This window comes from Aspergillus ambiguus (assembly GCF_047715705.1).
Source record: "Aspergillus ambiguus strain CBS 117.58 unplaced genomic scaffold BDV59scaffold_3, whole genome shotgun sequence".
In the NCBI taxonomy this organism is placed as follows: Eukaryota; Fungi; Ascomycota; class Eurotiomycetes; order Eurotiales; family Aspergillaceae; genus Aspergillus; species Aspergillus ambiguus.
The window spans coordinates 362,915-386,416 of NW_027395516.1; the positions used below are offsets into that span (position 1 = coordinate 362,915).

At 54.8% G+C, this 23,502-nt stretch overlaps 7 protein-coding genes across 7 annotated transcripts; 5 read left to right on the plus strand and 2 right to left on the minus strand.

Moving 5' to 3' along the window:
* The first annotated feature begins 1 nt into the window (after window position 1).
* BDV59DRAFT_169463 (Tvp18 family protein) lies at window positions 2-1,423 on the plus strand. Its single transcript, XM_073688254.1, has 5 exons — window positions 2-167; window positions 236-251; window positions 473-568; window positions 623-959; window positions 1,013-1,423. Exons 1-4 carry the CDS (start codon window positions 131-133, stop codon window positions 921-923), a joined length of 450 nt encoding a protein of 149 aa, XP_073551735.1. The 5' UTR covers window positions 2-130; the 3' UTR covers window positions 924-959; window positions 1,013-1,423.
* A 2,423-nt stretch (window positions 1,424-3,846) lies between these two features.
* BDV59DRAFT_169470 (Aim21 family protein) lies at window positions 3,847-7,581 on the plus strand. The gene is made up of 2 exons (XM_073688255.1): window positions 3,847-4,070; window positions 4,463-7,581. The coding sequence occupies exon 2, from the start codon at window positions 4,500-4,502 to the stop codon at window positions 7,302-7,304; it is 2,805 nt and encodes a 934-aa protein (XP_073551736.1). The 5' UTR covers window positions 3,847-4,070; window positions 4,463-4,499; the 3' UTR covers window positions 7,305-7,581.
* On the minus strand, window positions 7,570-9,434 carry BDV59DRAFT_82560 (transcription factor SUA7). Its single transcript, XM_073697152.1, has one exon. It carries the CDS (start codon window positions 9,032-9,034, stop codon window positions 7,979-7,981), a length of 1,056 nt encoding a protein of 351 aa, XP_073551737.1. The 5' UTR covers window positions 9,035-9,434; the 3' UTR covers window positions 7,570-7,978.
* Window positions 9,435-9,909: 475 nt separating this feature from the next.
* BDV59DRAFT_169475 (ATP synthase subunit H) lies at window positions 9,910-11,176 on the plus strand. Its single transcript, XM_073688256.1, has 3 exons — window positions 9,910-9,993; window positions 10,072-10,153; window positions 10,301-11,176. The coding sequence occupies exons 1-3, from the start codon at window positions 9,967-9,969 to the stop codon at window positions 10,564-10,566; spliced, it is 375 nt and encodes a 124-aa protein (XP_073551738.1). The 5' UTR covers window positions 9,910-9,966; the 3' UTR covers window positions 10,567-11,176.
* A 320-nt stretch (window positions 11,177-11,496) lies between these two features.
* On the plus strand, window positions 11,497-15,554 carry BDV59DRAFT_169477 (DUF1765 domain-containing protein). The gene is made up of 3 exons (XM_073688257.1): window positions 11,497-12,576; window positions 12,645-14,210; window positions 14,265-15,554. Exons 1-3 carry the CDS (start codon window positions 11,747-11,749, stop codon window positions 15,184-15,186), a joined length of 3,318 nt encoding a protein of 1,105 aa, XP_073551739.1. The 5' UTR covers window positions 11,497-11,746; the 3' UTR covers window positions 15,187-15,554.
* Window positions 15,555-19,081, minus strand: BDV59DRAFT_169479 (M28 family metallopeptidase). Its single transcript, XM_073688258.1, has 2 exons — window positions 16,438-19,081; window positions 15,555-16,375 (listed from the first exon to the last, which is right to left on the minus strand). The coding sequence occupies exons 1-2, from the start codon at window positions 18,901-18,903 to the stop codon at window positions 16,187-16,189; spliced, it is 2,655 nt and encodes an 884-aa protein (XP_073551740.1). The 5' UTR covers window positions 18,904-19,081; the 3' UTR covers window positions 15,555-16,186.
* Window positions 19,082-21,139: 2,058 nt separating this feature from the next.
* On the plus strand, window positions 21,140-23,166 carry erg13 (hydroxymethylglutaryl-CoA synthase). Its single transcript, XM_073688259.1, has 4 exons — window positions 21,140-21,354; window positions 21,420-21,522; window positions 21,581-22,656; window positions 22,718-23,166. Exons 1-4 carry the CDS (start codon window positions 21,295-21,297, stop codon window positions 22,853-22,855), a joined length of 1,377 nt encoding a protein of 458 aa, XP_073551741.1. The 5' UTR covers window positions 21,140-21,294; the 3' UTR covers window positions 22,856-23,166.
* The last annotated feature ends 336 nt before the right edge of the window (window positions 23,167-23,502 follow it).

Below are 23,502 nucleotides of genomic sequence, written 5' to 3' on the forward strand. Positions count from 1 at the left end.
TCGCGTCCCCGTCAGTCAGTCCACCTGCCTCCATGCGATCAACCCTTTGTCTCTCTACGATCTCTCCATCCCCAACGTGCGGCTCTGCTGATCTCCATCAAGTCCTTCTATCTATCTCATCTCGCCCATCATGACTCTCGCGGAGGAGTTTCGCTCTCGGAATTTCAGTATGTCCCTCATTGTTTATTCAACAGCACCATCGAGTGCGAAGGAGCTAACAACCCGCTTCCTGCAGGTATCTACGGTCAATGGTGTGTATCCCCTCGTTCGAACGATTTCAGACGTCTTCCTCAGCCTCCCTCGACCTTCCTTTCCCTCGACGATGTCGTTCCAATGCATCATGGCTGCCTGCTCAGGTGTGCTTGGCGTTGTTTGGATCGACATGACCTCAACCGCCTCCCGCAGAAACTCGCATGACGCACTCATCATACATGACTGAGAACTGTACTTGTTTCTAATGGAATTCATCAAGGACTGGTGTGATATGCATCATTCTGTGCATAGCCGTCGGCATTGCCAACATCTTCTCATTTAACGCCGTACGCATCATTTTCAGCGTCCTATGTCTGTAAGCATTTGCTAGACGCCTACACTTCTTGCCCTCCCACATTAACGGATGTAGGTTTTCGGGACTGGTCCTCATCTTCGTTGAGGTCCCCTTCCTGCTCAGAATCTGCCCGACCTCTGAGAAGTTCGACAACTTCATCCGACGATTCACCACCAACTGGATGCGTGCGGCTATGTATGGTATTATGAGCGCCGTCCAGTGGGTTAGCCTGGTGTCCGATGCATCCAGCCTGATTGCTGCCGCCGTCCTCCTTCTGATCGCGGCTATTTTCTATGCTTTGGCCGGACTGAAGAGCCAAGATTTTGTCGGAAGCAAGACTCTGGGTGGACAAGGTATTGCGCAGATGATCGTCTAGGATGGGATATATGCAACGAATGAGTGTGGTTGTAAGGTGTGAATAGGTATTGATCCATGTCTTGGAGAGATTGCACTAACTACGGGAAGGTCATTGCCGCCAGCCAACGGGCTATATTGCGGGAAAGGAAGGAAAAACAACAAAAAAAAGAGAAGGAATGGCTGTATCTGCTGAAACGCGGCATGATTACGAGTTTACTGTGCTTTTTGATACTGTTGACCAGCTGGTCTTGTACTTCTATCTCGCGTTGGTTTCGGGAAAGATCCCGGTTGTTGTCCAAGACTCAATTTGTGGGAGTTCTGGTCGAAGCCGCTCTAGACATACGGCTGGACTGTTCCTGTCCAGTTACTCTGCTTTTTGTCATTATTGTCCACATGTCTTGTATCTTTACAAGCGAATACCCTATTAGCATCCTGGTGATGAATGAATTTTCTTTTAGGGTGACTGGGTTTCTCAAGCCGAGTAGTGCATTAGTTACTGGTAACACATGGTTGAATCGACATAGCTGGGTGCCTCCAGGTAAGTTTGTTGTTATATATGAATGACTAGAATCCACCATCCGTTATGTCCATGAATATATAAAAATATATAAACCTCGACAAAAGCCTTTCCCGAACAGATATCTGTCAAAAGCTGCTTTTATGAATGAAACAAGCTAGCTCTATTAACGCCCACGGCCCCGCCTGTCAGAACCGTTTTGGTCAAGGTGCTGTACGCCTTACTTCGGACACACCTAGGATCTGCGTCTGTACCAGCATGGAAGATCATTTAGCCTTTCCAGGTTGATTCCCTCGTGCAGTAGGAAAGCCGGAAGCTATCTAGAAGATTCACTCTACGTCATAGCCCCATCGACCCCTCCGAGGGGTTGAACTAAACCCCGCGTTTTGCAGGCCATAGAGCGGCCTGGAAATACTGGCTGTACGCGTTGTTACAAGCACAAGGACGGTGATCGAGACCAGGTCAAACCAGGTTCTTAAGTGCGTTATCAGAATCAGAAAGAGTTTGCGTGGACCAAGACGGCGGGAGTAGCGGTCAACCGTGGTAGTCCATGGTTGACTTTACTCATATCTTAAGTTCCTGTTCACTCCTTAAGCTGACCACGATAACCGACCGGCCCGGTGGAAGAAGGCATCGGTATCTTTTGTATTGTCAGGACTGATCACGATGCACTCCTCCATCCCACCGGCTGGACCGAGCGACATGATCTAACTGGCCCTGGAGGTCCTGATGCGAGGAGATGTCCGTGCTGGTGCAGTGCCCAGAGTCTAGCCCTAGGTTGGGTCTTATCAGACAGCCATTGTCGGTTGTCGTTCCCCGGGTACATACGATAGATACTTTGCACGATACTTCGGACTTCAGAGCCAATGCGATCTGAGTTACTTGTTGCTTGCTTCGTTGTTCTAATTACGGCCAGAGCTCTCCGGCTCTGAAACGTCCTTATCGGGTATCTATGCCGATAGAGGAAGATAAGAGCCAATGCTGGTGTAATTGACCTGGTCAAGACCAGCTCAGCTTGCCCCGGTTATCCCCATTACTTGGACGGTTGTAAAGAACGTCCCACCTCGTGGCGGTTATCGTCATTTGAGGAACGTGACAGGCTCACGGGTGACCAGACTCCACGACAAGGCGAGGGTGGGCCCGTGACCGCGAGAGGCAGAGGGTTAGTTCCACAGGCCTCGGCGATACAGTGTGGGAAGATTTTGGCGGGAAAAGCAGATCCCAGCAGAGGAGGATCAAAGCAGGAGGCAATAGAATGGAATAGATGTGCATTTTCCTTTTTAGCCCCCGCCAACCAGGAAAATTACTCGTCAGAAGAAACCGGGAAGAAGGAGGAAGCGGTGGTTCATGATGCAATCCGAGGGCGTCTCGGCCACCCCCTCAGTGGCCACTCAGATACGGGGCGATACAATTAGGACAGTTTGAGTGGTTAGTACGGAGTACCAGGTACCTTACCTTGGTCCTTAGTATCCATACAACGTGGTCCGCCAGAAACAGAATGATAAGTGATTAGTGTATGCAGTACGCAGAGTGATTTCTGTCATCCGCACCGCCACAGGGGATTTGTGTTGGATAGAGCGAATTCGTGGCGTTGGATGAGATGGCCACCTATTAATACAGTAGGCTGATACATGGGACCATGGTCTGGGCCTGAAGATGGTTTCCTCGCAAGGCCTGATTGGAAGAGGGATTTCCTAGGGAATTTGGGGACATGCATCGATGAAACAAAGAAAGGGGGAGGGAATTAATTCTGGATATGCTGTGGACGCCGTAACGCCGTACGGGTATATCCAGAGGGAACCCAAAAATGGATCGTCCAGATCATCTTCCCCTCCTGAACCTCATGTTTGGAACATGGGACATGAGTGATTAATTCCCAGGAAGTTCCTGACACGCCGGATGAGGATTCTGAGCACGATGGCCAGTCAGCGGTCGATCCGGAGCGAGTGATCTCCCTTGAGAGCCTGCTAGTTAGACCACTAGAGGTTGAACAATGCACGACATGCCAGGACCAGGGAAAAAATGCCTCAACGACAGTGGAATACGGTGATACATCCATGTGCCTTGTCCCTGTTGTCCTTCTACTGATGATGAGTTAGGGAGTATGACAGACGATTCTCGAACTGCAGATATTCACGAGATAGAGTAGTCTATCGAACTATATACACCGTAGAGCATTGATTGAACAAGATCTAAAAATACCTCAGCCAGAAGAAGAATAAGGAAATTAAAAAACGAAAATTACCTGACTAAATGCAACGAACCTCGCTCGTTGGCTCACAGCCCGTGGATGGTAATCTTACCGTCACAAGCCGGCGGAGGCGGCGGTTCGATAGCGTCAGAGGGCGTCACGCGACGGGGCGGTGGGGCGTGGCAGGAAGAAAAGGCGGTTTGGCGGGATTTACGGCCACCGCCTTCGTAGAGAGTCATACATCATCATCCTCCTCTTCTGTCGCCATTCTTTCGACTACACTCCCAGCTACTACTTCCTCCCTCACGCCTCTCGTCTCGAACATTATCCCATCCCCAGTCTCTCTCCATTCTCTCCCCTGCTCTCTATATCCATTGATCTCCCTCTTGCCTTCCCCGTACACTTCTCCCCACCCTCGTTCTCTGCACACCACTGTCGCTGTGAGATCTTCAACCCCGGTAAGCAAATCACTCCCCTCCCTCTTATCACACCTCCAAATGCCTCCATGGCGAAAGCGAATTCATGCATGCCATCTGTCTCCCCGTACCACCCCCCCTGGTCAACTCAAATCGCCGTCTTCAGCGTCAAACCAGGCGGTGAGCTCAGGAATGCCACTACTATCGCCTTCCCACCGGTATCTTATCTCCCCTGATTCAGCTGCCTGCGGATTCCCATGTCCGCGGTTTCCGTTTCAGAGGAAAAGACCGTCCGTCAGAGCGTTCCGTTGACTTGGGTTGGAAACGCCTGACCTTCCCTGCCCGCACTAGCTCCATTGACGCCTAATTCCCTCCTCTCCCCCCCCTACCGCTAGATATTCCCTCAATCCATGCGGACTAACACCTTCCTGCAGAAAAGTATAAAACCTGCAGTACATAGATCCCTTCATCATGACGACGCAAACCGCCCCCGTGGTCCCTCCTCGACCGTCAAGGTCCCCTCAACAACAAGGCCTCACTCCAGACATGCCGCGGATCCCGCCTCGTCCCTCTCGTCGCGCCGAACGCTCAGTCTCTCCCCTCCGGGACAGCTATGCTCCCTCACCCCTCAATGAACCACCCAACGGTTCGGCTCTGCATCCTCCCACGTCCGCTGAGGTGCCGCAGCGGCCGCCCAGCGTGACAATACCTTCTCTCGGCGAAGAAGGTATCGAATACGAAGACCTGAACGTCAACAATGTTACCGAGAACCACCACTCCACCCCCGCCGAAACTCGCAACGTGGGTAGCGACCTGAAGCTCCATGCGCCAAGACCGTCCTTGCCCACCTCCAGCGCCAAGGCCAAGGTGCAGGCTGTCACTCGCACCGACTCCCGTTCTGCTGCGGCGGCTGGCCTCGGTCGAGCTGCTTCTCCTACTCCCGACGAGTCCACAGAGCGCCCGTCCCGCTCATTACACTCCAGGGCTAGCGGTTCCCGTGCAGACTCGTCCATCGGCTCAACAGATCGTCGTCAGTCCTTCAACGGTGATGAGCACGGAATCCCGGAGATCGGCCAGCGGGTGCCGATGTATCCTAACGCGGGTGATGTGCAGGCCCCGTCCCCGAGCCCCTACCAGCTCGAGCATGGGAGTCAACGGCCCGGTCGAAGCCACAATCGTTCGCGCAGTGGCCGCGAATCCTCGTTACCTCCAGGAAGCTACGGTTTACATGGACATGGCGTGACCCCCAATGATCGCTTTGAAAAAGCCTGGTACGAAAAGCATCCGGAAGAGTACGCCAAGGAGGAACAGGGCCAGTATGGTCCCGGGGTCGGCACCCCCCGGCCCGACTGGGCCCTGAGCAGCGATGATCTGAACAAGATCGTCCGGGGTTCGGCGGTGACTGGTTCTGGACTCGGCACCTCCCCCGCGGTTGACGGAACTCCAGAGGAAGAGGTAGGCTACATTGCTTCTGACGAGTACACGCAACGCCTCGCGTCTCCCGCACCCGACTCCCGGCGTAACTCGCGCCCTGTGATGGAATCTCCCTTGCGCAACGAGAAGTCGTCTGCCGTGGAGACCCAGTCCACATCGGCCGAGGCGAAGGAAGAACCTGCCGTGATCCACGTTGACGAGCCGTACCATCATCTTCACCATCCGGATGGATTTGCCCAGACTCCAGACCCGAGCGAGCTTGTCCATGCCCCTGGGGAGGCGGAAGACGAGGAGGACGAGCCTATCCTGGCGGCGGATGAAGTACGTCCAGAGTCGGCTTACCAACACCCTGCCGTCTCGCCTACATTTGGACGACCCGGCAGTATCGATCATGACCGCAGCCGGACGCCGAGTGTGAGCCACAGCCGTTCCAACAGCCGGACCGCGAGCCATCATGGCAGTATGCCTACTCTGGCGCGATACGATTCCCGCGAAGAGCGAGACACGCACACTCCTTTGGAAGACGTAGAGGAATATGAGCCGTTATTCCCCGAGGATGGTTCACAGGAAAAGAAGCCTCTCGCGGAGCGCTTCAAACAACGTCCAGACGTGCTCAAGCACCGGTTCCCCAGTGAAGATATCTGGGAAGATTCGCCGAACAGTCTGCAGCTCCACGCCACTGTGTCCACCCCGGACGAGAGAAAGCACGAGACTTTCGAGACGCCCGAACAGGAATCATTCCGTCGGAGTCACGTACCCCACCTCGATCCTCATAAAGTCGCATCACAGATTCTGGAGTCGGAGGACCAGGAGGAGAAGGAGAAGGAACCCTCCCGTTTCGAACTGGCCAAGCAACGCTTCCCTAGCCGCGACATCTGGGAGGACGCGCCGGAGAGTCACACTCTGGTAACTACGATAGAACCGTCCGATGATGTTGACAACAAGAGCCCCATCGTGCCGACCAAGCCCATCATTCCCTCCCGTCCCCAGAAGCGTGGGCAACCAGGGCCCCCAGTCGATGCATCCACCAAGCCCGCCTCGCCTACAGAAAAGCGACAACCGCCTACGATTCCGGATCGTCCTAAGCCGCAGATCCCGGCGCGACCCAGCAAGCCCGCTGGCCTGAACGGCGAGGAGACCTCGGATGCTGCAGCCAAGGCGAAGCCTCCCGTTCCTGCTCGTCCAGGCGGCAGCAAAATCGCCGCTCTCAAGGCCGGATTCTTGTCAGACCTGAACTCGCGTCTGCAGCTGGGGCCCCAGGTGCCGCAAAAGCCGCAGAAGAAAGAGGAAGAGCCCCCCGCGGAGAAGGCCCCCTTGAGTGATGCGCGGAAGGGACGGGCTCGTGGCCCTGCGCGGAGACGACCGGCCGTCGAACCCGTCGCCTCGAAACTGCCCACGATCCCCGAGATCCGCATCACGGAGTCGTGGAACGTCTGGCAGGTCTGCGAGGATGGGAATCTCGTCGTGGGGAGCGGCCAGAAATCCGAGCAGACTGTCCCTGAGCCTGCTTCGGAGAGTAGCCCCACAATGGCGCCCCCATTGTCGAAGAACATGGCCGGCGAACCCGGCGAACCGACCGATCCTCTGTCCTCCCCCGAGCAAGAAAAGGGGCCATCGGCCGTGACTGACACGCCCGCCGCTCCGGCCCCTGCCACGGCCTCCACCGAGGAGGACGCCGTTGTGCCTGCGGTTCCCGTCGCCGAGGAGGATGTACCCTCGTGTGCCCGGCCGGAGACGAAGCCGACGCCGTCGTCTTCGGAAGTGGAGGTCGAGGATACCGCCGAAGCGATGGCTGCATCTGCGGACGGGAAACGATCGTCGGAAGGCGACGTCAAGGACTAAAGTGGTGGATAAGCGTATGTTTGCTTTTGTCTTTCCTTTTCACGAGTGATCTGTCTTTCCCTTTCGATCTCTGTGTGCTTCCGGAGGATCATGCCATGAGAACTTGGTCGCTGTGTTGGACATGACCCTTGACTGTGACTCTTGACTGTACGTCGGTAGCATTTTGTACATTCATTTGGCATGTGCATGTTGATGCTCTGCATTGACTGCCTATGGGCTAGAACTTTAATCCAGAGGATTTGAAGAACATATAGGTTTTACGGAGTAGTATGTAGGAGCTACCAACAATTGTATTTGTTTTGAGCTCTAAGCGCAGGGAATCGCCGAGAGGAAAGCAATCAAAGAGATGATGATCAAGCAATGGGGTGCAATGGGCCAGGGAACAATCAATCTGTTGCGAGAGTAGAAGATTACGTCAGCTTGCTTGATTTTAAGAATCAAGTATAGTAGCGGTAGGGAACTGGATAGAAAGGTACAAGGGAAAGGGGAAAGATGCTATTTTCTTGTTTTCTGCCTTTTTTTTTTTCTGATGCTTTATAGCTTATTGGTTTTTTTCTCGTTTCAGGGGTATCATGGGCTGATCAAAGTGCATCTGCATCTAAGAAAGGCAAACATTCTGGGAACGGAGGGGAACCTCCATTGCTAAAGCAGCATGTAGGCAAACAGACGGACAATCAAACGGCGGGCAGGTTTTTCATATCGCCCTTTCCATCCTTGATCCATTCCGGGTCAATCAAACGCTCTCGCGTGGCGTAGAGTTGCTTGTAGGCAGCGCGGATGGTGCTGTCGCTGACATGGGCCACCTGGGAGATTTCCTTGGCGGGCTTGCCGTGGCCCACGAGATAGGACGCCATGTAGATGCAGGCGGCGACGACGGACAGCGGCGACCGACCGGCGAGTTCGCCCTTGGCGCCCACGGCGTCGGCCAGCGCCGACGACAAGCCTGTAACCTGGAACGGCAGGTCGAGCAGGTTGCAGAAGCGGTTGCAGAGATCGCTGGGCCGGGTGGTCGTCGTGGCCATGTAGGTGTCGTTCGGATCGGGGACGCCGCCGCTCTCCATTACGGCGTTCTGCTTCTTCTTGTTCTGGGCCTGGAAGAACTTCTCCAGAGCCTTGTAGATCCGGCCGATCTCCTTCCGGCTCACCTTGGTGAGGGCGAAGATCTCGTTGAACGACCGGGGGACGTTCCGTTGACGGCAGGCGATGAAGATGCATCCCGCGATGATTACGTCCTGCGACTTGCCCTTGAAGGCCTTGGCGTCGTCGACCATCTTGAAGAGATATTTGGCGGTATCGGCCACGTTCTTCTGGATGTCCCATCCATCGCACAGGGCGCCGATTTCCTTGTAGGCCGCCAGCAGGGACTTGTTCGCCTTTTCGCTCGACTGCTTGTTCTGGGCCCGGTACAGGTCGCGGACTCGGCCGGAGCCGCCGCTGGCGATCTGGGTCTCGAGCTGGTCGCCGTTGAGGAGGGGGTTCATGGCGTCTCCGACACGGGACGGGTCATCGTTGTTCTGGTCGTCGTTGGAGAAGGTACGCCACTCGGAGTGCATGTCGATCTCTCGGTCCGCCAGGACCAAGCCGCACGAGCCGCACACGGTCTCATGGGAGCCGGGGAATTCGAGGTTCGGGGGAACTTCCTTGCATTCTGGACAGATGACGTGGGCGGAGAGATTCTTTTTCCATTGGGCGGGATCTTGTTGTCTTCCGGGGGCGGCGACGGCGCCCATTTTCTTCAGAGACTGCGTGGGGCGAAACCGTTCGCGTTGTCGACGGGCGATCTTCCCTGGGGTGATGGGAAGATTGTGTTTGCGAGCACAGAAGCGGACAAAGAGTGGTGAATACAGATTGTCGGCTGTAGGTACCGCGACAAACGGAACTCGAGGACTATTTCGGTCCTCGAGGGGATCAGAGAGAGAATAGGAGGGCAGCAGCGGCGACACTCTGCGTCACTGCCTTTTCGGAATCATGTTAGCATGAATGCGCCCAAGTGCAAGGGAGACAAGATTCCATGTTGAAAGGAAAAGGATTGGAGTGAGCTAGGAGTCTCCTGGTGTGCTTGCTTTGCAGATGGGCAGGATTCCACCGAACAGGAACCCGCTGGCCACCAACATTCTTCTCCTCACTTGCCCACGGGGGGGAATAACATCGAGCGAGTATGACGCTTTACCTTTTCCAGGGAGGGATCAGACTCCTGAGAACAGTCCCCAGAGTAAAGCACTGTGACAGGAAGAACCGGGCCAAGGAACTCCTGCACCCTCGAAGCCTAGCTTGTCCGACCGCGATAAACCAGTCAAGGTCTCCGTGAGAGCAGTGGCGAATCTCACGAAACGGGAGGGTCAGATGAACCTGACAGAAACCGCTGCGAGGGGGAGATCGAGGCGATCGAGAGAGGCAACGATGAGGGTCAAGTTCAGGACAAGGGCGAGGGGGGGAAGGGAGGGAGGGAGAGAAGCGATGGGGGAGAGAGAGAAGAGAAGAGATGGGAGAGAGAGATGAGGTGGAAGAGAAAGAATCGGGAAGAGCCGCATGGGCGCTGAGTCAGCCGAGGCGGGCCGAAAGAAGAAAGAAACGTCCAACTTCCCAACTTCACCACTTCCGCTTCTCTTCCCCCTCTCGCATCCATCCCCCGTTCCCTTCTGTGATCATCTCCCCCGCCGCGATGATGTCCCAGTCTCTCAGAGCCTCGGTGTGTTCCTCCCCTCTCGTCTCTATCCTCCTTTCCTCTCTTCCTTCCCCACCCCTGCTAACGACCCCCCTTTCATAGCGCTCCCTCTTCGTCCGCGCCGCTCGGCAACAGGTTCCCACGGCCGCTCGCCGCACTTTCCTGACCTCCGCCGTCCGTCAGGGTATGTCCCCTCCCCAGCCTGCTTGATTGATGTTTGCGAACCCGGTCATTCCGAGGCCAAGAAGAAAAACCGAAAGTCGGAGGAATCCGGTCGCCCAACACCACCCGCAATCTTTGGCGCAAAAGTCTGACCAGAACCCATCTCCAGCCGACCCCGTTCAGGAGCTCTACCTCCGTGAACTCCGTGCCTACAAGCCTTCCCCCGTCAAGCCCGAGGATGCCCAGGCCCACGTCCAGAAGTTCGCCATCCCGGCCGCCCCCAAGTCTCCTGAGGAGGCCAACCTCGCCAATGACCTGAACGCCTACGAGTCCCAGGCGGTGGAGGTTGAGGGCCAGGCTGCCGGCGGGGAGGCTGCCCCCGTTGAGGAGAGCTGGTTCGAGGAGGAAGAGGAGGAGGCGCCTGCTGCCCACTAAGGTGCGTTAGGGCCTCGGTGATTCCTTGGTGATTCCCATAGAGATGGTCTCCTGGTTGTTGGTCCGAAAGGAACTGTGTAAATTAACCTATTCGGAGAATTGAATGCTTCCGTTTACGCTGTACGGTAGATGTAGACGTGTACCCAAGCCTGTCGGTGGCCGGAAGGAGAAGATTGATAGAGTAGGAATCGTTATGCTGGACACTACTTAACTCGTCGGTAGGTCCGGTATTCGACGCTCCCTTTGTTGACGGGATCAGGAATCCGTAGGTCCCCAGCATTGACCGGCGAACGGGCATGATTCTCATTAGTTTGCTGTTGGAAGACGCCAGGGGGAGCCGAGTATGACAGCTCCAGATGCTTGTTTCTGCTAGCCCGGACGGGCATTCAAATTGAGTTCTTCTGTATCTCTGGATCGTCGGGAGGGGAGGATTCGAGGAGGGGATGGGGCGTGATCCATAGAGCATCATTCCAATCTCTCGTGGGATGCACGGATGCAGAGATGGGCTGGTATGTATGTAGTTCGTCATGAGGATGCAAGCAGCGAGTTACCCCCTTACCCTCTTTTCTGATTCGACGTAATTTCGCTTTCGATTTCGATTTCATCAGGGTACTATGATCGAGGCAAACTATAATATTATCTACAGGAGATGGGATGTTTACTGACGGGGTACGAATGTTTACAGATGACGTATCAGGTATGCAGCTGCGTGGACGAGTAACCACCAGTCGCTTGACTATTGATCTTACGTGGGACATGACCTTGCATGGGAATAAATCAAACCATCCGTAGAATAATAACCAAATAAATAAATAATAATAATAATAAAATAAGTAATAATCATCAAATAATAATCAAATAAAATAAAAATACGAGCCTCAACTCCGCTGCCGTCGATCCTCCCTTGACTTCTTCGGCTGCTTCTGCTTCTGCTCGTCCTCTTCCTTACTTCTCCTCCTCCACTTCTCCTCCACTCCAACTTCTTCCTGCATCCTAATCTCCTACTGCATACATACGACCTCCTCCGCTCGTTCATGCTCTAATCCTTCCTCCTCTTCCTCCCTGGACGAGCTGGTCTCTCCATCCTCCCTCCTCTCCCTCTTCTCTGCATTCGGGGAAATGTACCCTTCAGCCTTCTCCCTTCTCGTGGACCGATAGTCCCCCCCCCTGCCCTTCGATCATGTCGCCTCCCTTTCCCCAGGTCGTGTCCATCCCTCGTGACGATGATGACGCCTTTCTCTCTCGCGCCGCCAGCTACAATCACCTGCCCGACCTCGCCAACACCCATCCGCCCTCCCTGCGCAGGACTTTCTCCGACCTCTCCAATCCGCACCGCACCGACTCTCTCTCCAAGGAGGATGTAGCCGCCGGGAAGGACATCCTGCGTCGAACCTCCCTTCGTTCCAAGGAGAAGCCCGCCATTGCGGTCTCTCGCTTCACCGTCTCCGCCGAAGATCTCACCGACCCGTCCAACGCTGACCTTGCCGAACAGCCACCTCCGCCGCCTAGCATTCCAGAGACCAGGCCCCCGGAACCCGTTGCGAGGCCCTCCAAGACTCGCACCATGTCCGGCCGCCTCGTCAGTCTCGCCCGGAAACCCTGGTCTTCCACCCCATATCGCTCCGACAAGGAACACCGAGGGGACCGGTCCCCCTCCCGCTCCCACCGAAATTCCGCTCAGCTCGAATCGGTGTCCGAGTCTGACTCCGGGACCCCGTCCCGCAAGCGAACCATCCTGCACAAGCGTCCTCGGCCGCCGATGGTCGCCGTCGTCACCCAGAGCCGCGCCGAGAGCCCCAATAGTTTGAGTAGTAGTCCCTCGCCTCGTTCCCTCGCCGACAAGGGCTCCTTGGAAAAGCTCAGCTCCTCCCTCAACGTCTCCACCCCGGTCCTCCCTCCCATGCCCAAGGCCGCCGGGGCCTCAGGCAGTTACTCCGCCAGCATTGACCTGCCACGGAAGAAAGATGAACTCTGGGGCGTGTTCCGAGGCCTGGAGGCCGACTTCCAGAAGTAAGCGTCGTCTCTCATCTCAAATCGCTTTTCCCACCGCCCGAATCCAACTGACCGGCCACCTCCAGGTTCCAATCCAAGTCCAGCGCCCTAAAGGCCAATGTCATTCGCTCCTCCCTCCTCCCTTTCTTGAACCGTCATCATTCCCATCCCTCATACAAATCCCTGAGGCCCGAGGACTTGGATCGCCGCGTGAATATCCTGAATAAGTGGTGGACAGGCTTACTCGAAATGCTCAATGGCAAGCACAACCAGTCCATTTCCGGGACCGATCGCCCCGTGTACCTGGAAGCCGTCGTCGGCATCATGACTCGTCCGGAATGGCGGATTCCATTCCCCATACCGCTGGCCGGTGGAACATCTCCGCGACTCCCAAAACCAGCATCCTCCATCTCGGAGGGCTCCGACTCGTCTGGGTCCGACTTCCTGATCGAATCCATTCACCATAATATCCGGAACATCTTCACCCAGAACCTTCTATCCCAAATGGCCTTCGTGGTGGAACGGATGTCCATGAGGCATGCCCCGGCCAGCTTGGTGGCCTTTTGCGGGAAGGCTTGTGCCTATGCTTTCTTCTTCTGTCCAGGTGTGGCAGACATCCTGGTGCGGCTATGGAACACCCCGCCGAACATCTTCCGCCGCGTATTTGCCCAGTCGAATGTGGCGAGGGCCAACGATACCCGCCTTTTCACTCAGGATCTGGCATTGAACTTCCCACCGGCCCTTCGCTCGCTCGCTTTCCATGGCCACACCTCCTTAGTCCGGTACCTTCGTCAGAAGCCTGATGTCCCTCTGAGTACCGCCCAGATCCCATGGCAGAGCCCATGGGTCTCGCGCTGGTGTGGCCGAGACACCGATCTCTTCTTCGTGTTTGTCAAATACGTCCACATCCTATACTCGGACGCCCTGCCGCCGGACATCGAAAAGGAGAAGCGTGTGCTAGCGCCGGGTTTGCTGCCCATTCACTCCCAGATCCTCGTGGTCCTGGAGGACATCCTGTACAAGCAATCAGCTCCGCAAATCCCTGAAAGCTCCCACACCGCTGCCGCAATCACATTCGATGATTTCATCGAAGGCGCCGATGCCTCCGTGTCGGCTCTTCCGCTTGGAACGGCCAACTCCCACCGTTCGATGGCGGAGAATCGTCTCATTATCCTTTTACGAGACTTCCTTTCCGAGTCGTCCGTGGAGCCCACCAATGCCCGACTCCTGTATGCCGAATCGTTTACGTCGATCATGAAGACGGCGGCCCAAAGGACTTCCCTATTTGACCACAATGCGTGCTTTCTGCTGTGTGACTTTGTGGAAGAGGTCATTCCCATCATCACGCGCTTCTCTCAGTCGGTTGATATCGACTTCTTTGACTGGAAGTTTTGGCTTGAGGTTTGTAGACAAATGATGCAGAGTCACAACTCGCTCACCGAGGTGCGAGTGTTTTCGTTTCTCTACGGGGTTTGGAACACCTGGACCGTCTCCGAGGAGCGGAAGGCAGATATCTGCCTACGATTCATTCTGGAGGAAAACTTATTCTATCATTACTTCAGTCACTGGAGCCCCATGATTCGTGCCTACTTCCAACGTCTCCTTTGCTGGCGAGTGGGTAGATTCAATGGGGACCCATCACCACTTGACTCGTAAGCTATTCCTTGGAGGTCTTATGGAGGATTTACTGGTGCTAACCCTACCAGGTTAATTTACGAAACCATTTGGAACAGGCTCCAGCGCATTTGGCGCTATTACCTCGCATTCCAGGCCAAAGCAGAAGAAGAATTGTCTATGCCCCTGTCGTCTGCCCCCTGCACGCCAGCCCCTGGACGCCGAATCATCATTATCCGATGTGATAACCACTTGCCCCCGTCCAGCCTCTTCGTTTCGTTCGACCGTGTTGTGCCCCCAGCTCCACCCGACCAAGCCGGTCTCTCGGGACTCAAACAGGATTCGTCCGGGGACGGCCAATCGTTCCCGAAGAAGCGGTGGAACCTCCTGAAAGCTGTCTTTGGCGGTTCCTCCAGCTCCAAGTCCAGCGGCGACGTCTCCCCCAGCAGCAGTTCCGACGAGTCGGAGACCGACGCTACGGTAGCTGCGGACAAGTGCTTGGATCCTCACTGGCATCCTCGGAATGCTTCAGGCGAACTTGGCCTACCGAAGATGGCCCATCAGCCCTACTCTTTCCGGTTCTCGTTAGAATGGGTAGATAGGCCTCAATGGCCGAGCAAGAACAAGCGTCTCTTCACGCCGTGCCTCCCTGTCGCAGCCCAGCTGCACCTGCAACTCCGCCGGTCGATGAACAGACCCGAGGACACCGACACGATCTCATCGTCGTCGATGATGGAGGTCGAGGATGAAAGCAAGAGCGACACGACGCAAGACGAACAGGCGCTCATCGGCACCGCAGTTGGCGAGCCAGAGAAGCCCAACAACAAGCCGGATCCGAAAACTGCCCTGAATGACACCCTTGCCGGAAGCAAGTACGCCGGCCGGGCGCTGGCCGAATGGGCTCAGATCGTCTCCGAATGTGACAGCTTCTTTGCCCGACGACGCGACGAGGGTGTGCCTTGTGATCGGATGGTGGAAACCCCAACGCTGGGCGTTGAGAGTTTCCGAAAATAAAAACCATCGCCGATAAGGCCAGTTGGACGGACGCGCCCTACACCCATAATCTACCAACCATCCATCTCCCTGCCGCACCTAAAGAACATATATGACTCCAGCTGGCACAGAACTCACGTCACTGCCTACCCACCGTCCCCAAGATCTTCCCAGCCGAAGTCGGGGGTAATCACGTACACTAGCTCGTGGCGCCGGGACCACTACGAACCCATGCATTCCCATCCAGAAAGCAAGGATAATGCATATCTATAATCACCTTGCTTTTTTGTCCACTTGAAACGCTGTATATAAACAACATGGGCTCTTTGATACATATCCAGGCGTATAAAAAAAGGACTTCTTGGACTTTGGACATTTCTATTTTGTAGGCAGAGAAGTTCTGATTCGTAGATGTGTCTAGATGAATGCACAAAATGAGGTCTTTTCCTTGCCGCCCTTTATCCATTCCCAAGATCCCTACTGCGTGAACAGTAGAGGAGCGGGTGCGAGGCACCGATAGGAGAATAAGGAAAAGATCCAGATATGAAGTGGTTGTGTATGTACCTGGTTGAGTAACAGAAGAAGCCCTATACTATATATAATGTACCAAACCCAGTCGACTCCGATTCTCCCGCAAACAACATCAACTGACTCTATCTGTGTCTTGGTCAAAACACCGAATACAGCCAAGCCGAGGGAAAAAAAACACCCTAGTATGTGAACGAAACAGACCGAGCCCGAGGAAACCGAAGAAAGGGGTAATTAACACAAGCGAGCAGGAGAATAGATGGTAAAAGCAGTGCGGAGTAAGCTTGGCACAAGAAATCGCTGATGATGAATCAATCCCATGGGCAGACGGCCCCACGGGTGAAAATGGGGATATCAGAACAGGACGAAAAAGCATGAGGTGATGATCTCTATGCAATGATGACGGGCGAAAATGGAAAAGCAAAATTCTTTACAGATGGCGAAAGGGTGGCGGATATCAGAAGCCGTCTATCTATCGTTCACGGGACTCAGATCAGTCGTTGTGCAGTAACTTGTGGCTCGCAGTGCTCAGAATCGCGGAGACACGGTCCACCCATTCCTGGGTTTGCGTCCAGTTGCCGGCATCGATGCTGTCCCGAATGGCCGGGAACAAGGTCGCGTCATAGCCGGACCAGAGCTCGGGCCCGAAGATAACGTGCTTGAATTGCGTGCGGTTCGGGACCTGACACGTGGGTTAGTTTGCAATCTGCACGTCAGCCGGGCAGAAACAAGGGGAAAACTCACTCCTCCGTCGACACGGTCGTCGAGAAGATCGGTGTCGAATCTCGCCAGGCGCTCATTGTGGCCGGTCCGTTGGATCGCCATCACGTTGTTCTCGAATCCGCCTGATCCCCACACAACGTCATGCCACATCTGAGCGAACTTCTGGAACGTGGCAGCGTCCTTCTTGAACTGGGCCGCTGCATCGTGCAAGGGTCTGAACGTAACCGGAGCTTGTCCCCGCTCGACCTTCGCGTTGGACAGGGGGACGTTCTTGGATCTGGCGTACTTCTCCAGGTCGGCGATGTAGGAGCCCACGCGGTCGGCGTAGATTTCCAGGTCAAAGGGTAAAATCGGGCTGTCGGCGAACTGCACGAGAAGCAAGCCCCAGAACTGGCCGAGGATCTTGTGGTATTGGAAGCCGGGATCGCCAAACTTGGCCATCCAGTCGTAGTTCTCGTAGCAGCTGTGGTAGGGGTACGGTTCACCAACAAAGCTGAAGTCAATGCTGGATGTTCCGGCGATGTCCTGAAAGGCTACATAGTCGCTCCCTGCTCCCAGCGGTGTGAGTTTCTGCTGCTTTTGCTCCCAGATCTCCTTGAGGGTCTGGTTGGAAATCGGATCGGCGATGCGTCCGAGAAGCTGCATCACTACCCGTTCGAACATCGGACACCCGGACACTTCAAAGTCCTTGCCCGCAACGCCGACATCCACGTTGATGTATGCGTATGCGTCCTTCTTCAACGCTTCCAGCTCCTTCTCCACGTGCTCGGTCGAGCCGATGAGGTTGTATTCCTCTGCGTCCCAGCTGACAAATTCGATGGTGCGGAGCGGTCGCCATCCGTAGGTGAGGAGCTCCCCAAAGACGCGAACCAGCTCGAGGAACACGGCCGTGCCGCTTCCGGGATCCGCACTGCCTAGACACCACGAATCGCGGTGATTGCCCACGATGATCTTCTTGTCCGGTTCCTCCATGCCGATGATGCGCCCGAACACGTTGTAAATGGGCTGTCTCTCGACTTCGTCCTGTAGGTTCATCAGGTTGACGACCGGCGAGTTCTCATCCCCCGTCCACCACTGGTCGACATGCGGCACACCGCCGACCCATTTGGCGGGCACCTTGGCGCCGTGGCCCTTGAGAACCTGCAAGAGCCTCTGAGCGTCGCGCCAGGCGATCGGGAGACTCGGAATGTTCGTCAGACCCGGACTGTCTTCGGCCGCGAGGCGCTTCTCTTCCTCCGGGGTGGAGGCGAACCCTGGGGAGAGAACATCCCCAACGACCCACGACATGAGGCTTACGGCGCCTCGTTGGACGCCGTCTGCGGGCATAAATCGTCCCTCGGGGTAGGCAGGGCCACGGACAAATCCGTCCTCGGAGGGATCAGAGTAGATGATACAACCAGCGGCGCCGGCCAGTTCCGCGGCTTTGACTTTCAGCGACCGATCGGACTCGGACCCGTAATAGCGCACCAGTGCGATGGATCCGTTGACGGAGACGCCTTTGTCGGCGAGATGCTGGAAATCCTCTCGCGAACCGTAGTTGGCGTAGACCAAGTGACCGGTCACGTTGCCGGACTTCGAATGGCCATGGAAGACGGGCGTCTGGCCATCTTTCTCCTCCAGGCCGGCCTCCCAGACGAGGTCGGGTGGGTCGACAATGGCGACCCTTCTGCCGCCGGGCGTGGGGTAATTCAAGTATACTTGGAACTCCTCCATTTCGATCTGGTCCAGGGCGGCGTTTCGGAATTCCTGCTCCACCCACTCGGCCAGAGCGTAGCTTCCCTCGGTGCCCGCCATGTGCGGGAACCTGGTAGCCATGCGGAGATTCTCGGCGATGTTTGTTTCGTTGATGTGGCCCTGGACGAAGTTCTCGACGGAGGCAGCGGGGTAGGATTGGCCCATGATAAAGCGAGAATTCATGCTGAACAAGTCGGAAATGAAAAATACATATACAATGGCTACTACCAGTAGGAGGCCGAAGAGGCGCAGCATGATGATGCAGCCACGGTGCTGCATATCGGATTGGGCGGCATTCAGGTTGATGGTGAAATGGAAATCGGGTATCAGACGACGAAAGGGCGACCCGAGGGAGGACAGAGTCCGGGTGAGATGGCTGAAGGGCTTGGAGAAACGGGAACGTAGGCGGGAGCGATGGGAGGGTGGTTGCTGACCGGCGGCATCCTCGACGTCCATCTGGGCGAGTTCCCGCTGCAGCTCCTCGAGGGAGCCCCGTTCGGAGCCGGGGGCCGAGGAGTCGAGGTCATCCAGACTGTTTCGAGCGGACTCGACGGTGGGAGGTTGATATCCCCGACCATCTGGGCGGGGGGCCGCGGTGGCGTTGCGGTCATGAAGGAGACCCTGTCGTTCGGCATCGTCGCTGACTTCCTCGGAAGCGAGTTGAGAGCGGGAAGAACTGGGGCGAGCGCCGACGGCCTCTTCGTAGGAAGGGATTGGAAGGGATTCATATTCGAACTTATTGTCGTTGCCCATGACGGACGAGATGGGGCTCCGGGGAGCCGGGGGAGATGGACAGGGTCACGGAGAGCGGAGTCTGCGGGATCATGATCTGGAAGAGAAAGGAGTGGCGGAGGCAGACATGCTCCCTGATGAGAGACCGAATGAGGGAGATAGGAAGACGAAGAGAGTGAAGATGTTGAATGGAGAAGGTTCGAGGAGGAGGAGGAGATGCAGTAGGGAAGTTGGTTGGTTCCTGTAGGCCTTAGTAAGAGGTGGCTTCCCAGTGGCGCAGTCCACTCCGCAGGCAGCAACCGTCCGGAGTATGTACACTATTCAACCGTTGTTATGCGTGTTTTTCGGACAGCTGTATATGATTTTCTTTCACACTGGAGTCTATATCTCTTTCAAATACTGGTAATAATCAAGAACCAATACATGCAGGTGATTATCCAGTTTTGTTGTGAGCCTGCATCTCTTCCTGGAAACCTTGCCAAGCAAACCCCAAGAAGCTACTGAATTGTGCAATTGTCCACTGTCAAGGAGAAGAGATGTGAAGCCATTCTGCTGAGACAAGTCTATTAGAGGCAACCTACAAGACACAGTTACAGAGCTGGCAGAGAGTCTTCTGTTGTATCCCGAATTGGGCTGGCTGTATTCCAACCCACCAGAAAGCCTCTCGATGCGAAAATTTTTGGGTACTTCGTGCCTCGTTCTATACACGTCCCATATTTTATTATGCCAGGTACAGCTTTAATATAGACAGTTCCATTACCATTGACCATCTTTTGCAGGAGACAGGCTAGACTGACTGGAGAAGGTAGGGGACATACTGCATACGCCGTAATAGCAATTACGGGTACCCTCTGACCGTTGAATGCTGAACATATCCCTTGGAACCATGAACCGGCCATGTAATGAATAGGAGCCATGGCAAGTCTATACAATTCGATATCGACTCAAGTCCGCTCCACACCAGGAAGTTGCCGAAATTCGGCCGCAATCTGCTCCGTACGGAGTAATCTTGATCTAATCAGTGGCATTTCCTAATTATCTGATGGGGTCCGACTCTTCCGGCCCCACCTGTCCACTGTCCCACAGAATCCTCTTCAGCCAAGGGTTCAATCAAGGGACGCATTCTCTTCTGAGAGGTGTTATGGTTTGTTTCTATTCAAGTGTTGGACGACGACGCGTAAAGCGGAGGTGGAGGGCAGGCGGTGTTGACCAGCAGAATGGCGGTTTACACATGCGAAGTGCAAAGACACTCCGGGATCACCGAGAACTGACCGATATATATATATATAATAGTTGAAGGGTTGTTGTATGCTACCTGGGAGTGATGTTGGACCATCTTTCCTGTGCGTCGGTATGGGGAGCGGGAAATAAAAATAGTTAGATTAGCCCAAGACCAAGACCAAGAGCCGATGTCGCAGTTTTGAGCGGTTCGGTCGAAGCCGAAGATGGTCGTTATGACATAGAACGAGGAATCCAAAGCACGAGCGAGAACAGGCAGGAATGCATATGGTTCATGGGTCAGGTACTACGAAAGCGCAGAAACAGCAGACCTGAGAAGCAAGGATAGGCTGAGCAGTACGAGTCGGTCAAGGTTAATGGCGCTGTCCGGGGCCAATGGACGACCAGGAATGTATGATTCGGATGGACGGAAGAAGTGTGACGTGAAGGGTGAAACTTGCTGCATGCCGGGTTCAGAGCTGGGGATCGGGTGGTCGGGGGTAGATGAGCACATAAGCTTAATTGGAGCCTGTTTGATGCTCTGGTAGAATCTTATCGGAGAGGTATATGTGTAGGAGAGTAACTACACTATTTCTCCTGTATATATATTCTCGTACGTATACAGCGATACTTGGGATAGACTGTCTGGTGGAGAAAAGGGGCAAACAACGGGCAGCGGAGAGTCCACGCAGGCTGCAACTTCGGTTGCTGGAGAGAAGAAATTGTCGGGTGGAAAGGAGATTCTAGTATGGATCGTACGGTGTACATTATATCCTGGAGACAGTCGGATGGAGTTGCAGTCTGGGACCGTCTCGTTACCGATGAGGTAAGCAAACACTAGTCTGTAAATGGTATAATTCGTAACACAAGCCAATAGAAACACACTGGCTAATTTCAGATGAGAAGTTCACGGCCCACTGCAAATTACCCGTAATTCCAATACCACCACCACCGCTGTTGATCAAGCTGCTTGCCCTCCCACATATATACCACTTCGTCCTCTACACCTTCTCCCTCTTTTCTTCCTCATTCTTCCTCGACTCGGTCTACTCTGGTCTCTTCCTCTCTGTCCCTCTCTCCCTCTCTCTGCCTCTTCCTCTGCTCTCTCCAGTACTCCTGGTTGACCATACCCTCGTATCGCCCTCAACTTTTTTTCTTATCTTTATCGATAACCCCCTCTACTCCCTTCCCACCATGTCTGCCCGCCCCCAGAACATTGGTATCAAGGCCATTGAGGTCTACTTCCCCAGCCAGGTATATCCATCCCTCTCTCTTCTTCTTTTCTGCTTCTTTTCTCCCCCAAACTAACCCTCCCCCAGTGTGTCGACCAGGCTGAGCTGGAGAAGTTCGATGGCGTGAGTGAAGGAAAATACACCATTGGTCTGGGCCAGACCAAGATGAGCTTCTGTGATGACCGTGAAGGTATGTGTGGATCCCTCGAGACTACTCACCTCATCACTAACCCCTCGTGCTCTTCTAGACATCTACTCCATGGCCCTCACCACTCTCTCCTCCCTCCTCCGCAAGTACAACGTTGACCCCAAGTCCGTGGGTCGTCTCGAGGTCGGCACCGAGACCCTCCTGGATAAGTCCAAGTCGGTCAAGTCCGTTCTCATGCAGCTCTTCGCCGAGTCTGGAAACTTCAACGTGGAGGGTGTGGATAACGTCAATGCCTGCTACGGAGGTACCAATGCCGTCTTCAACAGCATCAACTGGCTCGAGTCTTCGGCCTGGGATGGCCGGGATGCCGTCGTCGTCTGCGGTGATATTGCTCTGTATGCCAAGGGTGCTGCTCGTCCCACCGGTGGTGCCGGCTGTGTCGCTTTGCTCATCGGTCCCGACGCCCCCATCGTCTTCGAACCCGGTCTCCGCGGTTCCTACGTGACCCACGCCTATGACTTCTTCAAGCCCGACCTTACCAGCGAGTACCCTGTCGTGGATGGTCACTTCTCTCTCCAGTGCTACACCGAAGCCGTCGATGCCTGCTACAAGGCTTACGCCGCTCGGGAGAAGACCCTGAAGGCTACCAACGGAACCAATGGTACCGCCCAGGATGAGACCAAGACTCCCCTCGACCGCTTTGACTACATCCTGTTCCACGCCCCTACCTGTAAGCTGGTGCAGAAGTCCTACGGCCGTATGCTCTACAATGACTACCTGGCCGAGCCTAACCACGCCGCCTTTGGCGAGGTTGCCCCTGAGCTCCGGGAGATGGAGTACAGCACCTCTCTCACCGATAAGACTGTCGAGAAGACCTTCATGGGTCTGACCAAGAAGCGCTTCGGTGAGCGCGTGCGTCCTGGTCTTGATGTCGCTACCCTCTGCGGTAACATGTACACCGCTACCGTCTACGCCGGTCTGGCCAGCTTGCTCAGCAACGTGACCTTCGATCCCACCCAGCCTAAGCGTATTGGTCTCTTCTCCTATGGCAGCGGTCTCGCTGCTTCCATGTTCAGTGCGAAGATCGTGGGCGATGTTTCCTACATGGTTGAGAAGCTGGACCTCCACAACCGTCTCAATGCCCGTACCGTCTTGCCTCCTCAGGCTTACGATGATGTAAGCCTCCCCCTCTTTCGATGCTCTAGCGTCGCCAACTGAGCTAACCTGGAACCCATAGATGTGTGTCCTTCGTGAGCACGCTCACCTGAAGAAGAACTTCAAGCCCACTGGCAAGACCGAGACTCTTCAGCCTAACACCTACTACCTTACCGAGGTCGATGACATGTTCCGCCGCAAGTACAACGTCAAGGCCTGAATAATGATTTACGTTTGACGAAACCTGTTTTCTTGACACGACCAATGTTTAGACGGTTCATTAGATTCCCTCCAGTGTCGCGTTGTTGTCTGCGTGCATAGAACTCGAGTACTGTGGCATGGTTTCTTTAGTTTCTTTTGTTTCCGGATGTTTCGAAGGGAAAATGATTATCTCCTGGTCCGGTGCTGGGATGATGGACGGTGGACGAGTGAATGCTCTTCAAGTGATATGGTGGCACTGGAATGCTTCCTGATCTCCATGACAATTTTTGCCCATCTAGTATTAATTATTTTAATGAAAATTTCCACCCAATATCTGCTGCCCTGCCGTTGCTTCCATCTGTACTGCTGACCAACTGGGACGTGCTGACTGAGCAGATCCCAGCAACAACTACTCGCAACATCGTCTCAATGTCCAACCGACAGGATAACCACCTTTCCACACTGCATGCAACTATTTGGCACTTTCAGGTGCAATATTTGAAGACCCGTCCTCAGACACCCTGATTTTGCTTTTTCCCACCCACAGGGTTTCGGCGTGACTCCCAGCGGATGCGGTTTCTGTGCATCCATCTGTTGAGAAATAATCGACGATTATCCAGCCCTTCTCAACATGATACCATTCTCAATCCGCAACTCCCGATGTGT

What these genes read in the sequence shown, in the direction of transcription:
- BDV59DRAFT_169463 (XM_073688254.1), top strand. Translation starts at nt 131, where the DNA reads ATGACTCTCGCGGAGGAGTTTCGCTCTCGGAATTTCA. An exon ending in ATTTTCAGCGTCCTATGTCT is followed by an intron (nt 569 to 622) that starts GTAAGCATTTGC and finishes TAACGGATGTAG; the next exon opens with GTTTTCGGGACTGGTCCTCA.
- BDV59DRAFT_169470 (XM_073688255.1), top strand. Translation starts at nt 4,500, where the DNA reads ATGACGACGCAAACCGCCCCCGTGGTCCCTCCTCGACCGTCAAGGTCC.
- BDV59DRAFT_82560 (XM_073697152.1), bottom strand. Translation starts at nt 9,034, where the DNA reads ATGGGCGCCGTCGCCGCCCCCGGAAGACAACAAGATCCCGCCCAATGG.
- BDV59DRAFT_169475 (XM_073688256.1), top strand. Translation starts at nt 9,967, where the DNA reads ATGATGTCCCAGTCTCTCAGAGCCTCG. An exon ending in CCCAGTCTCTCAGAGCCTCG is followed by an intron (nt 9,994 to 10,071) that starts GTGTGTTCCTCC and finishes CCCCTTTCATAG; the next exon opens with CGCTCCCTCTTCGTCCGCGC. An exon ending in GACCTCCGCCGTCCGTCAGG is followed by an intron (nt 10,154 to 10,300) that starts GTATGTCCCCTC and finishes ACCCATCTCCAG; the next exon opens with CCGACCCCGTTCAGGAGCTC.
- BDV59DRAFT_169477 (XM_073688257.1), top strand. Translation starts at nt 11,747, where the DNA reads ATGTCGCCTCCCTTTCCCCAGGTCGTGTCCATCCCTCGTGACGATGAT. An exon ending in CTGGAGGCCGACTTCCAGAA is followed by an intron (nt 12,577 to 12,644) that starts GTAAGCGTCGTC and finishes GGCCACCTCCAG; the next exon opens with GTTCCAATCCAAGTCCAGCG. An exon ending in GACCCATCACCACTTGACTC is followed by an intron (nt 14,211 to 14,264) that starts GTAAGCTATTCC and finishes TAACCCTACCAG; the next exon opens with GTTAATTTACGAAACCATTT.
- BDV59DRAFT_169479 (XM_073688258.1), bottom strand. Translation starts at nt 18,903, where the DNA reads ATGGGCAACGACAATAAGTTCGAATATGAATCCCTTCCAATCCCTTCC. An exon ending in ACGACCGTGTCGACGGAGGA is followed by an intron (nt 16,376 to 16,437) that starts GTGAGTTTTCCC and finishes CCCACGTGTCAG; the next exon opens with GTCCCGAACCGCACGCAATT.
- erg13 (XM_073688259.1), top strand. Translation starts at nt 21,295, where the DNA reads ATGTCTGCCCGCCCCCAGAACATTGGTATCAAGGCCATTGAGGTCTAC. An exon ending in AGGTCTACTTCCCCAGCCAG is followed by an intron (nt 21,355 to 21,419) that starts GTATATCCATCC and finishes ACCCTCCCCCAG; the next exon opens with TGTGTCGACCAGGCTGAGCT. An exon ending in CTCCTCAGGCTTACGATGAT is followed by an intron (nt 22,657 to 22,717) that starts GTAAGCCTCCCC and finishes TGGAACCCATAG; the next exon opens with ATGTGTGTCCTTCGTGAGCA.